Genomic DNA, 13,085 nt, shown 5'->3' with positions numbered 1-13,085 from the left:
CGGGGGCGGGGGCGGGGGGGGGGGGGCGTCGGAGCCGCGCGAGGGCGCATGCTCAGTCCCCGCATCTGCTCCTTCATCCAGTGCCGCAGCCGGAAAACCGCAGCGGCGGCGGCGGCGGCGGCGGCGGCGGCTGAGGGGGAACGATCCAGCGAGCTGCAGAAAGGCGGGCAGGAAAAAATTACAAGGACATTACTGAGAAGACAGGAACTGAGAGCTTGGGATTCGCGGCCTCTCCCAGGCCACCACCTTCGCCGTCAGCAAGGGAGGAAGACCCGGGAGACGGCAGCGGCGACGGCGGCAGGGGAAGGAGGAGACGGCGACGGGAGGGAGCACAGAGGAGGGGACGGGCCGGCGGCGGCCTGTGAGCCGCAGTGATTTTGACGTTTTCCGCTGCTGCGTCTCCGGCGGGCAGGGGCCGGGCTGCGCTGGGTGGGCCAGCTCGCCCCGCGCTTCCCCCTCGTCCTGCTCGTCCCTCCGCCCACCCGGGGCCTGAGGGGTCTCCCCGCTCCGAGGGAAGGGGAGAGGGAGGCGAGGGCGTGCGGGCATCGCGATGGCGGGGACATTTTCCACAACGTGATTGTTGAAGGCTTCCCCCACCCCCCCTCCCTTAAAATTCCGGGCCCTTCCAGCCTCCACCCTCCCCCAAGCCCGTGTGACTAAACCGAGACAAAGGGGAGGCGGCCTCGCTCACACGCGGGCTCGCGGGGCGGGTGGCTCGGAGGGGCGCGGGCACGGGGCGGACCTCGCGCGGACGGACGGACGGAGACGGCGCCGCCACATTCCTATGCCCGGGAGCGGCGGCGGCGGCGGCGGCGGCGGCGGCTCCCGCGGGAGGCGGCAGGCGCGCGGCGCGGACAGCTGAGCTTCTCCTCCGTCGGCGCCCGGGCGGACATCGCCCGGGCCCCGATGGTTTGAGCTTGCTTCTCCCTCCCTCCCGACCCCCGTGGTGGCGAGGCCACGCCATGTGAAGGTTAGGGCCGGGACATCCCGAGGAGCCGCGGTGAAAGATGGGGGATGCTGCAGACCCCAGGGAGATGAGAAAGACGTTCATTGTTCCAGCCATCAAGCCTTTTGACCACTATGATTTCTCCAGGGCCAAAATCGCCTGCAATCTGGCCTGGCTGGTGGCCAAAGCCTTTGGGACAGGTTAGTGGTGTCACCCTTTCCCTCTCCTCTTCCTCCTGATGTGGTCCACATCTCGGTTTTTGTTCCCGATTCTCGAATCCCTCCCTCCCCGTGCCTGTCTTCTCGTACGGGTTAAGGGAGATGATGGGAGGCTAGGAAGAGAAAGAAAGGAGAAATAAGGAAAGCAGGTTTGGTCTTCAATGAAGGGCACATGAATGGTCAGGTGGGATTTGGCCAGATTCCTTTTATTGGATGGCAAAATGTCCCCCCCACCCCCCAGTGAGCAATTTTATGTTTTTACATAGAGTGGTTTTGATTTGTGGTATTTTCTTCATTGTGTTGCGTACATTTCTGCCTCAGTCATAATTGTGATTACACCACCAAGAAATCTGAGTTGGTTTCTTTATTATTGCAAGAAGGTGGATGGTGCATAGTACTATATTGATTTTGACATTTGTAATGATGGCTGCTATTCAGGCTCCGTTGGATGTAAGGTGGCCTGTGTCGAGTGCAGTATTAATTTTTGTTGTCATTCTTTAAGGCTGTATCAGCCTTCTGCACACATGTTAAGTTCTTATTAAATCAGTTATTTAAAACCAGTGTTCAGTTTGCTGACTGTAGGGTGCAGTTTTCATTTCATATTATCAGTGAGGCATATTCTTTTTTCCAAATGTATTTTGGCTTCATAAATTAAAAGAAACAAAAACTCCCTACTTTGGGAAATTTTTTAATACATGAGTTTTTTGAAGGCGTGTGCTGTTGACACAGAAATTGTATAGTACAGTAGCAGTTAAACACTCCCTCCATAACCCAGTCTTTGCAAAATAACAGGAAAAGGGCCTCCCGTTATGATTCTTTAGTGTTGCTTTAGGAGCCCATGTGGTGAAATGTTAAAAAAATTAGAGAGCTGCTTTTTCATTGGAAGATGCTTCTGTAATTTGGTAACTTTTAAGAGTAATTTTACAAGATTTCTATTCCCTAGTTAATGAAGTTTAGATATATGAAATATTTGTTGAAAAGTTGCCTAGTACTCACAAATTTCCACATGTTAAATATAGGGTTTTTCAGGGGGAGGGTGACTAATTTCCAATTTTAGGACTATGTAATGTTTTGGTAAATGGTTTAGTTCAGTTTTACTGCTTAAACTTACACAGCTGAGTATTTTCAGGACTTACACATCCCACTTAAATAGCAGATTAATCTCAGTGTTTGGAAAATGATTTGAATTTGTTTTTGGGGAAACTTCACATTGATGTGATTTTATGTTTATGGCAGCCTTAATTTTACTTGAATTTTCATGCTTTGATATTAAGCTGGCATCAGGAATAAATATAGTAAATCCTTTTCAAATAATTTAAATTTTAAACATCTCTTTGAAATTGAATGTCTAGCGTAACTCATAGGAAGAAACGCAAAGTGTTACTGCCTTTTTATAAAAACATTCTGGCACCACTGATATAAGCAGTGAGAATAATAGATGTATTTTGGTTTTAACTTAAGCAGCACACTGAAGCTGGTATCTATTTGGATGGCAAATCAAGGCTATTTAAGTGCTTAGAAAACATGGAAAGAGGGAAATTTACATAGTCACCTATGTGGAAAAGTAGTATGTATAAAGTGGAAGGCAAAGGGAATAAGAGAAATATTTTCTTTCCATCTGGAACTGAGAGGATACTTATAGGATACAGATATCAAAATTTTGCCGTGCATACACAAAAGCTTCCAGCTAGAAAATGGCCTACTTTCTGGGTATGTGTCAGGCAGGTTGGTAGATTCTAGACCACTTGAACATATTGAACACACCTGAAGAAGAAAGGAAATGAAGGGAATCTAGTATCAGTGGAATCTGATGTCTGCCAGGCACTCTGCTGGATGCTTTGCATTAAGTTGTACATTAGAGATTGATAACAAGTCTCTGATGTAGGTAGTGTGTTCCCCATTTAAAAAATAGGAGGAAATCAGTGCATAGAGAGGTTAACTTTCCTACTGTCACAGTGTTAGTAAGTGGCAGAAGTGAGTTTTGATTTGAGGTCTCACTCTAAAGGGTAAAGGTATTGGTGGAGGTGGAACACTCCTGTTAGATACCCAGCACTCTGAATACATTACTTCATTTATTCCTGCAGCAACACTGTAGATACTGTTCTCATTTTGCAGATAAGGTAACTGGCTCACAGATTAATTTGCACAAGATTAAACATCTGGCAAGTGATGTGTTCTGCATGTCTGACTCTGAAGCCTTTGCTTATTACTCTATACCGTTCTGCAGAGTAACCGTTTTATCTGCAGGTGTGAAAAATGTGCACATAGTACATATTGAAGTCTAATTTTTTCTTTAAAAATTGTACAAATCTTAATTCATTTTCAGATAGATGATATTGTTGGCTATTACATTTGCCTTGGCAGCAGTTGGAATGGATGAAAAGACCATATTCCAATGGGATGAAAAACAAGTTTAGAAGACCTTGAGTGACTTAGTAACAATATATTAATACATTATTAAGAATGTTATGTTTGTACATTTTGTTTATTCTTTATCAACAGTCTTTCAAAACAAATTTATATGGAGTGAATAGAAAAAAATTAGGAATTTTTTTGATGTAAATATTCTTTATTTGCTGCAGATACACTTATGCAGGAAAGGTTAATAGACAGCATATTTCAAAGGTATTACCTAATTATATTCAGTTGTTCAAAAAATCAGCCCAGCTTTCAATATGATTTACTAAAATCACTCCTTTAACAATGACTTACAGGGTCTTCAGGCACTGATTTGGTGTTTTCTATTAGAAACTTTCTAACTTTTGATGTACTGAAAAAGTAGTCAATTTTATAACCATATGTTGTAAAAGTCATTTAAAATGATAGCTAGAAATAAATTGTGAGCACAGAATGAAGTAATTGAACTTAAAAAAAAAACACTGATGTTGTAATACCTAGAAAGCAGATATGGAATATTCACTTAATTTGAAGTCTTAGGAGCCTTGAATCATTTTCTTCTCTTTACAGTAGTATTACAAAAGTATTACAAATAGCCCAAATTTTAATAGTTTATTTTGTGGAAGAATGCAGATACAGGTTTGATTAAATGAAGAATACATTTTTATAGATGAATTTGAAACACTAAATAGATAATCCAAATTGCAAAGGAGGAAGTAGTTCAACTATCTGTGCCTTTTCTGTATTTGAAGAGCTTAACCCATTTAAGCAAAGATTTTACAGAATTTTCTTTAAATGTTCTGTTCCTTTAAATCCTTTGGGGGAAATGGTAGATGCACAACCTCTTGTGACACTCTTACTAAACTCTCGAATTTGGAATTCAAGGCCCACTTCCTAGTGTCAGTTTATCACTTCAATCTTCTCAACTATTATTCTCCTTTTTATCTCATTTAGTTTAGTGATATAAAATATTTCCTATCATAAATATACCTTGTTACATTTCTTTGTCTGTCTTAACAAATCTTGCTGTCAAAGTCCTGTATAAGGTCTGACTCTTGTGCATATACGAAGATAGTTGAGAGCAGTGGGTAGCATTGTGGTTAAGAGAGACCCGTAGCAGAGGGGCCAGTTTGGGACATTATTGCAAGAGTCTGGGCAAAAGATAAGGTCCTGTGTCTTTGACTTTGTAGTCAACAGAAAATTTACCAATAAGAAAAAAAAAAAGAAGATCATGAGGTCTTGAAGTGGGGGGTGGTGGTTATGATAATAAAGCTGCTAATATAGGCTGGGCATGGTGGCTCATGCCTGTAATCCCAGCACTTTGGGAGACCAAGGCGGGTGGATCACCTGAGGTCAGAAGTTCAAGACCAGCGTGACCAACATGGTGAAACCCCGTCTCTACTAAAAATACAAAAATTAGCTGGGCATGGTGGCGAGTGCCTGTAATCCCAACTACTCAGGAGGTTGAGGCAGGATAATCGCTTGAACCCAGGAAGTGGAGGTTGCAGTGAGCCGAGATGGTGCCATTGCATTCCAGCCTGGGCAACAGAGCAAGACTCTGTCTCAATAAATAAATAAATAAATAAATAAATATATAAATAAAGCTCTAATACTTATTGAGCTCCTACACTGTGTGTCAAGCGCTTTACACATACTGTATCATTTAAATCCTCATGACAGCCTTTTGAGGTGGAAAGGTTACTTATTCCAATTTTACTGATGAGGAAAGTGTCCGGGGACTTAGGAACTCTTCCAGAGTTACCCAACTAATGGAGCTGGGATCTGAACCCAGGGAATTTGACTTCAGCCTGTACTTGTAACTACTGTTCTCTATGGGTAGAAGTCAAAAAATGGAAAGGAGGCAAATGGTAGAAAAAATGTTGCAGAGATTTAATCTCTAGTATTTCTAAGTGGGTACATGGGAAATGGTTTGAATGAAAAGGGAATGTGTAAGAGGGTGAGGTCGCATGAGGTTTTAAGAAGGATGAGGTTACCTGAGATTTTGAGATTTGGTGACTGACAGGCTGAATTGCGATGCCATCGACAGAGAAGAAAGTATAGTAACACTGAAGCCCTGGAAGGAGAAAGTTTCAAGGAGAATGGTCTGATTCAACAGTGTCAAATCCTGTGTGTTTAAGCTATGCCTTTCTTTTAAGAGTTTATGCTTTACTAGGGGAGGTATGATAAATGTATAACCACAGTAGAGTTCAGAAATAAGCTAAGAGTCATATAATTGGAAATATGACATTCAGAGGGAGACTGGTGGTGGTAGGATGCGGTGGGGTGGCAGGGGAGAGGCCATTTCCAGCCTCATCAGTGGTCTGTGAAGGAAGACCTCTCTAGTGGAGGTGGTATTTAAGCTACAGGCTGAATGGAAAGTAGGCATGGTAGATGGAGGAAATGGTTTGTGTGTAGACATGGAGTTGTGAAACCCAGGTAGTGCTAATGAAACAACATAGACCAGATTGATGGGATGAGGTTTATGTAATGAAGCAGTGAGAGAGCCAGCTTGAAAGACAAACGGACAGAATTATGTGAAGGGTGAGGTGAAGGAATTTGGTATTTATTTAGTAGTTAAATTATCCTAAGCACATTGGATTAAAAAAAAAGAAAAAATACTATTAAGTATATTAAACATGTACTTTGTGCTCATTATTCTTGTAAGCGTTTTATATGCATTATTTATTTTAATTCCGAGAATGAGCCTATTAAGTAGGTATTATTTTATTCTAAGACTCTAAAACAGGGTTTCTCAACTGCAGAACTATTGGCCAGATAATTCTTTGTTGTTGGGGGCTGTCCTGTGCATTCTAGGATTTTAGCGGCATCTGTGGCCTCTACCCACTTGATGCCAGTAGTGTTCCCTACCACTACCCCTACTCCTACCCCAGTTGTGACAACCCAAAATGTCCCCAGACATCTCCAGATGTCTCCTGGGGAACAAAAGGAGCCCAGGTTGAGAATCACTGCTGTAAATATTATAAGACACACTATTGTGATCTAAAAAGGTTTTTTTTTTTTGTATGTTGAAGTACAAATTAATTATAAGACATACTGATTTCACAAATATTCAATTTGAAAATAAGAATTTAGGAAATATTATATGATAGTTCACCCTTTTTAAAATAAACAATGAGACAGATTTAGAGGAGTTAACTAACTTGCCCTTGATCATACAACTTGTAAGAGGTGGAAACAAAATTAGAGACTAAGCCTTTGTGATACTGAAATTTGGATCTTAACCTCTGAGTTACAGTCTTCCTGGATTTTTAGTAGAGATTGGGGTTTTGCCACGTTGGCCTGGCTGGTCTCAAACTTTGGGGTCAAGTGATCCGCCTACCTCGGCCTCCCAAAGTGCTGGGATTACAGGCATGAGCCTTTGTGCCTGGTTGATGATGATGTTAAAATAGATTGTTGACCATGTAAACTTATTTTCTAATTTACGTTTTATAGAATTTTGTCTCGTAACAGATTTTGAAACAACAGAAATATTTTCTATTATCTACCCTTTAAAAAATAGATGCTAGAGGTCTTTATTTATACAGGTTCTTGAAAATTTATTGACAGTTAAAACGTTTTTAAAAATAGGTATACAGGTACAGATTCAAAACTCAAAGGTATAAAAGAGTAGATCTTGTGAGAAGTCTTCTTCCCACCTGGACCCTGAGCCAGTCAGTTTCTGTTTTAAGCGAGATGAAATCATCAGAAGATTTGTTTTTAGAAAAAATCTCTTGGAATACACTTAAAAATGGTTAAAATAGTAAAGTTTATGTAATGTATATTTTACCACAATTTTTAAAAAGATGTCTTGGAAACAGTAGAAAATGAATTGGAGGAGGGCCAAGAGTTATGAAGGAGGAAACCACTGGGAAGTTATTATGTTTCAGGTGAGAGATGATGGCATCTTGAATGTGGATGGTAGTGGTGGATATGGAAAGAAGTGGATGAATGTAAAGGATAAGGCTTGGTGATTGATTGGATATGTGGAAGAAAAGATGAGATCTTGGGAAGGGTTAAGATTGATTCTATTTTGTGAGAAAGGGAACAATGGAAGAGGGCCAGTGTATGTGTTTAAGAGTGGGTAGGGGGGAAAGAACCATGTTGAGTTTGAGGAATATAAAATGGTGGTGTGTGCATTAGGCCTGTGGAAATTCATGTATGGAGCTTAGAAGACTTCAGGGATGAGAGCTATAAGTGGTAATTAAAATTTAAAAAGTAGGTGACTACCAGTCACTAGTCACTTTTTTTTTTTTTTTTTTTTTTTTTTTTTTTTTTGAGATGGAGTCTCGCCCTGTCGCCCAGGCTGGAGTGCAGTGGCGTGATCTCGGCTCACTGCAAGCTCCGCCTCCCGGGTTCTCGCCATTCTCCTGCCTTAGCCTCCCGAGTAGCTGGGACTACAGGAGCCCACCACCACGCCCAGCTAATTTTTTGTATTTTTAGTAGAGACGGGGTTTCACCGTGTTAGCCAGGATGGTCTTGATCTCCCGACCTCGTGATCTGCCCCCATCGGCCTCCCAAAATGCTGGGATTACAGGTGTGAGTCAACTGCGCCCAGCCTAGTCAGATTTTTTTTTTAAGGTCTCACTGTCACCCAGGCTGAGTGCAGTCATGTGATCAAAGCTCATTGCAGCTTCAAATTTCTGGGCTCAGGTGATCCTCCTGCCTCAGCCTTTTGAGTAGCTGGGACTACATGCCTGGCTAATTTTTTTGAAAATGTTTTGTAGAGATAGGGTCTCACTGTGTTGCCCAAGCTGGTCTTGAACTCCTGGATTCAAGCACTTTTCCTGCCTCGGCTTCCCAAAGTGTTGGGATTACCTGCGTGAGCCACCCCACCCAGCTGACTGCCAGTCACTTTGAGGGAGCCTATGGAGAAAGAAAGGACCCAAGACAGGCGAGCCAGCAAAGGAGCTAGGCATAGGGTAATTAGAAAGAAAACCAAGGGAATGTGGAGGCTCAGAAGACTAGGGAAGAGAACATTGAGGATGAAGGAATATGAGGTGTAGCTGAGAAAGATTAATCGAGGACTCTCAAAAAGATCCATTAGATTTAGCTACAAGGAAGTTATTGATGATTTTGCTGAGAACATTTTGAGGGGAATGTAGAGACAGAAGCATGACTAGGTTGAAAGTAAATGGGAGATTGTATCAATTATGCTGTCCTCACTTGTAGTAACAAAAAATCCACCTCAAATTGGCTAATAGTAAAGAGGATTTATTGTTTCTGAAAAAGTCCTCAAGTGGGATGGGCTTTGGTTTTGATTTGATCAGGGCTGTAGCTTCATTTCTCTGTGATTCTTTTAGCTGTGCCCTTGTTGATGTGTGGATTTCATTCTCAGGCTGTCTAGTCTCATGGTAGAAAATGGCTGTAGCAGTTCTAGATCTCACATCTATGTACCACACCATTCAGAGCTCTTCTCTAATCACTGAAAGTTCTACACTCTTCTCTTGCTTTTTTCTTGCTCTTCAAACAGAAGGATTGATTATAGAAAATCTCAAATATATATAATAACAGTAATCTTTCATGTACCCATCATCCAGCCCCTGCTGTCATCAACTTATGGCCAATCTTGATTCATCTCTAAACACTCCCCACCACTGCCAATTATTTGAAACAAATTCCAAACATCATGTCATCCCATCTATATGTGTATCAGTATGTATTTCTGTAAGTCCACTCCCTTTTTAAAATGTAATCGTGGCACAGCCATCACAGCACTGTTGTCACAGAATTCCATATCATCAAATCAATATGAACATTTCTGATTGTCTCATAAATGTTTTTTATTTTTATTTTACAGTTTTATTTGTTCTAGTTAGGATCCATCTAAAGGCCATACTTTGTAATTCGTTGATATCTCTTTATATTGTTGTGTTTTTTTTTCTTTTTCAGGTATATATGACCAGAAGATTTTTTTTCTTAATGTATAGGCTCCTTCTCCATCTCATTTTAATCTTCCTTGCAGTTTATTTGTTGGAGAAACCAGAGTATTTGTCCTATAAAGTCTCCTACAGTTTGGAGCTCCATGATATTAACAAGTTTCTCTTTGTCCTCTGTATTCGTTATAAATTGATAGTTAGATCTAGAGGATTGATTGCATTCAGGTTTGATTTTTTTTTTTTTTTGGTATACTTTATACGTGGTGTATAGTTCTACCACAAGATACTTAATATCTAGTTGTCTCTCTATCATGACTTCTCTATTTATTAGCTGGAATGCTGTTTTAAAAATAAATTTCCCTTTATTATTTGGTTACCCTGAGTGCTGTGTGGGAAATTACCTTGATCCAATGGTAGCCTCTAAGTGCGTGCCGTACAAAAACTAGCCTAGAGGTCACAGAACAGAAAGCTCACAGAACAACTTAAAATGCCCAAATTACGTGATTTGTTAAATCAGTTTTTAGTGAGAAGCAAGAGGAAAGAGATAGGATGAGTTAAAACACTTAGGATAGGATGCAAACAGGGAGGAAGGACCACACTCCCTGAATACTGCAGTATATACATTTCATATGTCCTCTCTCTACTGCATTAGCCTTCTCTGCTGATAGTGTGGTCACCAGGACCAGAGCTGAGGTTTGAACAAAGAGGCCCACACAGACATAGGCCAGTGCCACACACTTGCTCTATTAGACATGGGACAAGGAAGCCTGCCACAGCTGTAGCTTGCCACAAGCCTGATGATAGCCATGGGCATTGTTTTCCTTGGGCAGAGGACACATGGGCCAGACTGGGCATCATCAATGGGTAGCTGAATTAAGGACTCATGAATATTGTGCTCATGTGTTCATTGACTCGTTGTTTAGTGTCATGCATATTTACTCTGTCATGAATATTTAGTACTTAGTATATTTAGTGTATCATGAATATTTAATACATAGGTGCCTCATAAATATTAGGTATCTTGTTTTTTCCATCCCTTTCTGTTTAATATATGTGTGCTATTAACTGCTTACCTTTATTTAACATGTTCTATCAATTATATGTTTAACAAACTTTTAAAACTAGCTCCTTATCTATACTTAAAATATCTTCGAACATTTCATCTACATTTTACAAACTTTTTCATCTTTATTTATAATAGAATTGAATAGTCTCAAAAGTAAAATTTTATTACATTGAGATACAGGGAAGCAGGATAAATGCTATATTCTTTCTCTTTATTGGGGGGAAATTGGACCAGACTGAATGGATCACTGGCCCCTGAGAATCTGAAAGGGGGTAAAGAATAGGGAGAACATTCCAGAGAATGTGAAAAGGCTCTGGAGTGGAAGAGAGCATGGTTTCCAGGAACTGAATGTGACTGGCAGGGATAGGATCATTCCATTCTTGTAGGCCAGAGGAAGGATTTTAATCCTTAGAGAAGTGGGAAGTCATTGGAAACCCTTGGGGATGGGGTGGTGTGTGTGACATGACCAAATTTGCTTATGGGAAATAAGCAAATTCTGGCTACAGTAGAGAATGGTTTGGAGCGGGGAGCAGAGTGAATGTGGGAAGACAAAATTTGGAGTAAATACAGTAATTAAGATAAAAAGTGCTGGTTGCCTGAACTAGGGAGAACCGGAACCTGGAGTCTGAGATTGTGAGAAGGGGGAAGACTTTAGACTGGATTCTGTAATGGATTTTATTTATGGTTGAAGGAGAGGAAGGCATTAACGATGACTCCTAGGTTTCTGACTTTTTCGGCTTGATGGATTGTGGTGTACTTTATTGATATAAGGAACACTGAAAGATCATCAAGTTTGGGAGAAAAGATTGGTTTGGGGCATTTTGAAGTTTTGTAGCTTTTTCAACATAATTTCAAATGTGTAAGAATAGTATAAAGAATTCCCAAATACTCTTTACCCAGATTTACCAATTATTTTGTCCCATTTGTTTTATTATTCTGTCTCATTCCTTCTTCCTACCTCCCACACAAATGCCTGTATGTGTGTGTGTGTGTGTAGAGAGAAAGAGATAGATAGATAGATACATCTTTTTTTTTTTTTTTTGAGACGGAGTTTCGCTCTTGTTGCCCAGGTTGGAGTGCAATGGCGCAATCTCAGCTCACTGCAACCTCTGCCTCCCGGGTTCAAGTGATTCTCCTGCCTCAGCCTCACGAGTAGCTGGGATTACAGGTGACTGCCACCACACCCAGCTAATTTTTTTTGTATTTTTGGTAGAGACGGGGTTTCATGATGTTGGTCAGGTGATCCATCTGCCTCGGCCTTCCAAAATGCTGGGATTATAGGCATGAGCCACTGCGCCTGGCTTTTTTTTTTTTTTTTGAGAAAGGAGTTTTGCTTTGTCACCAGGCTGGAATGCAGTGGCACGATCTCGGCTCACTGCAATCTCCAACTCCCGGGTTCAAGGGATTCTCATGCCTCAGCCACCCAAGTAGCTGGGATTACAGGCACGTGCCACCACGCCCAGCTAATTTTTGTATTTTTAGTAGAGATAGGCTTTCACCACGTTGGCCAGACTGATCTTGAACTCCTGACCTCAAGTGATCTGCCTGCCTTGGCCTCCCGAAGTGCTGGGATTATAGGCATGAGCCGCCATACCCAGCAATGTATATATAACGTGTGTGTGTGTGTGCTTGCATATATATAGGATATAAATAAATATATATAATATTTCTGGACCATTTGAGAATATGTAAAGAGATACTGTACCCTACACTCCTTCAGTGTGTATCTCCTATAAAATGAAGGATAGTTCCTGAACATAATCTCATTTAAAAGTTGGGAAATTTTAGCTGGGTGTGGTGGTGGGCACCTGTGATCCTGGCTACTTGGGAGGCTGAGACAGGAGAAGCACTTGAATCAGGAGGCAGAGGTTGCAGTGAGCCATGATTGCACCATTGCACGCTAGCCTGGGTGACAAGAGTGAGACTCCATCTCAAAAAAAAAAAAAAAAAAAAAAAGCTACAAGCTACAATATGAGGCTATGGTAAAGGCAGGGACCAGACTACCAGATTAGTCAGTTCTCTCTAAATCATAACAGAATATTTAATAAACCCTAGGAGCAATGGAAGGTCACTGGTGTGTCAAAAGTTTCCCTGGCTAATAATAAGGATGAAAAGATGGTGAGAGCACAGAAGTGTTGCTGGAAGTCATGCAAGAGGTATGGGACCTGGAATGAGGTAATTAAGATGGAGAGACACAGAGGTGTTCACAGTCTGTGTGGGAATCTGTGTTGGAAATAGAGCTTGGTTATAAATTAGATGGAGAATAGGGTTGGGCTGTGGGTGTAACAGGTGCAAAACTGACCCTCAGTTGACTCATTTGGAAATAGCAGAGTTGTGGTTTACTGACGTGGAAGCACTGGATTGGGGCAGACTTATTGTGTGCAACATGGGCCACATTAACTTAGAAATGCCTGTAAAACATACAAGGGAAGATATCACAAACATAATCTGTGGGTCAAAGGGGAGGTCTGGGCTAAAAATCCAAATGTATTTTTTTAATTTTATCTTTCACTTTAAATTAAACATTAATGCATGACCGTTGGGGAAAAAAAAGCATTAAAAATGACCATAGAGTTCTTTCT

The 13,085-nt window shown here is 41.3% G+C and overlaps 1 protein-coding gene across 6 annotated transcripts in view; it reads left to right on the top strand.

The window, feature by feature from the left end:
* The first annotated feature begins 598 nt into the window (after window positions 1–598).
* The window catches only part of CAMSAP2 (calmodulin regulated spectrin associated protein family member 2), a 123,305-nt gene continuing 110,818 nt past the window's right edge, over window positions 599–13,085 (top strand). For all 6 annotated transcript variants that reach the window (XM_055367933.2, XM_055367928.2, XM_055367923.2 and 3 more), the window contains exon 1: window positions 599–1,146. In XM_055367933.2, the coding sequence (XP_055223908.2) occupies window positions 1,081–1,146 (66 nt within the window). In that variant the 5' untranslated portion in view covers window positions 599–1,080. The remainder of the gene's footprint in view (window positions 1,147–13,085) is intronic.

The sequence above is a fragment of the Gorilla gorilla genome, chromosome 1 (assembly GCF_029281585.2).
Source record: "Gorilla gorilla gorilla isolate KB3781 chromosome 1, NHGRI_mGorGor1-v2.1_pri, whole genome shotgun sequence".
NCBI classification, from domain to species: domain Eukaryota; kingdom Metazoa; phylum Chordata; class Mammalia; order Primates; family Hominidae; genus Gorilla; species Gorilla gorilla.
The sequence above is the reverse complement of the archived record's forward strand: the minus strand, read 5'-3'. Positions and strand labels throughout refer to the sequence as shown.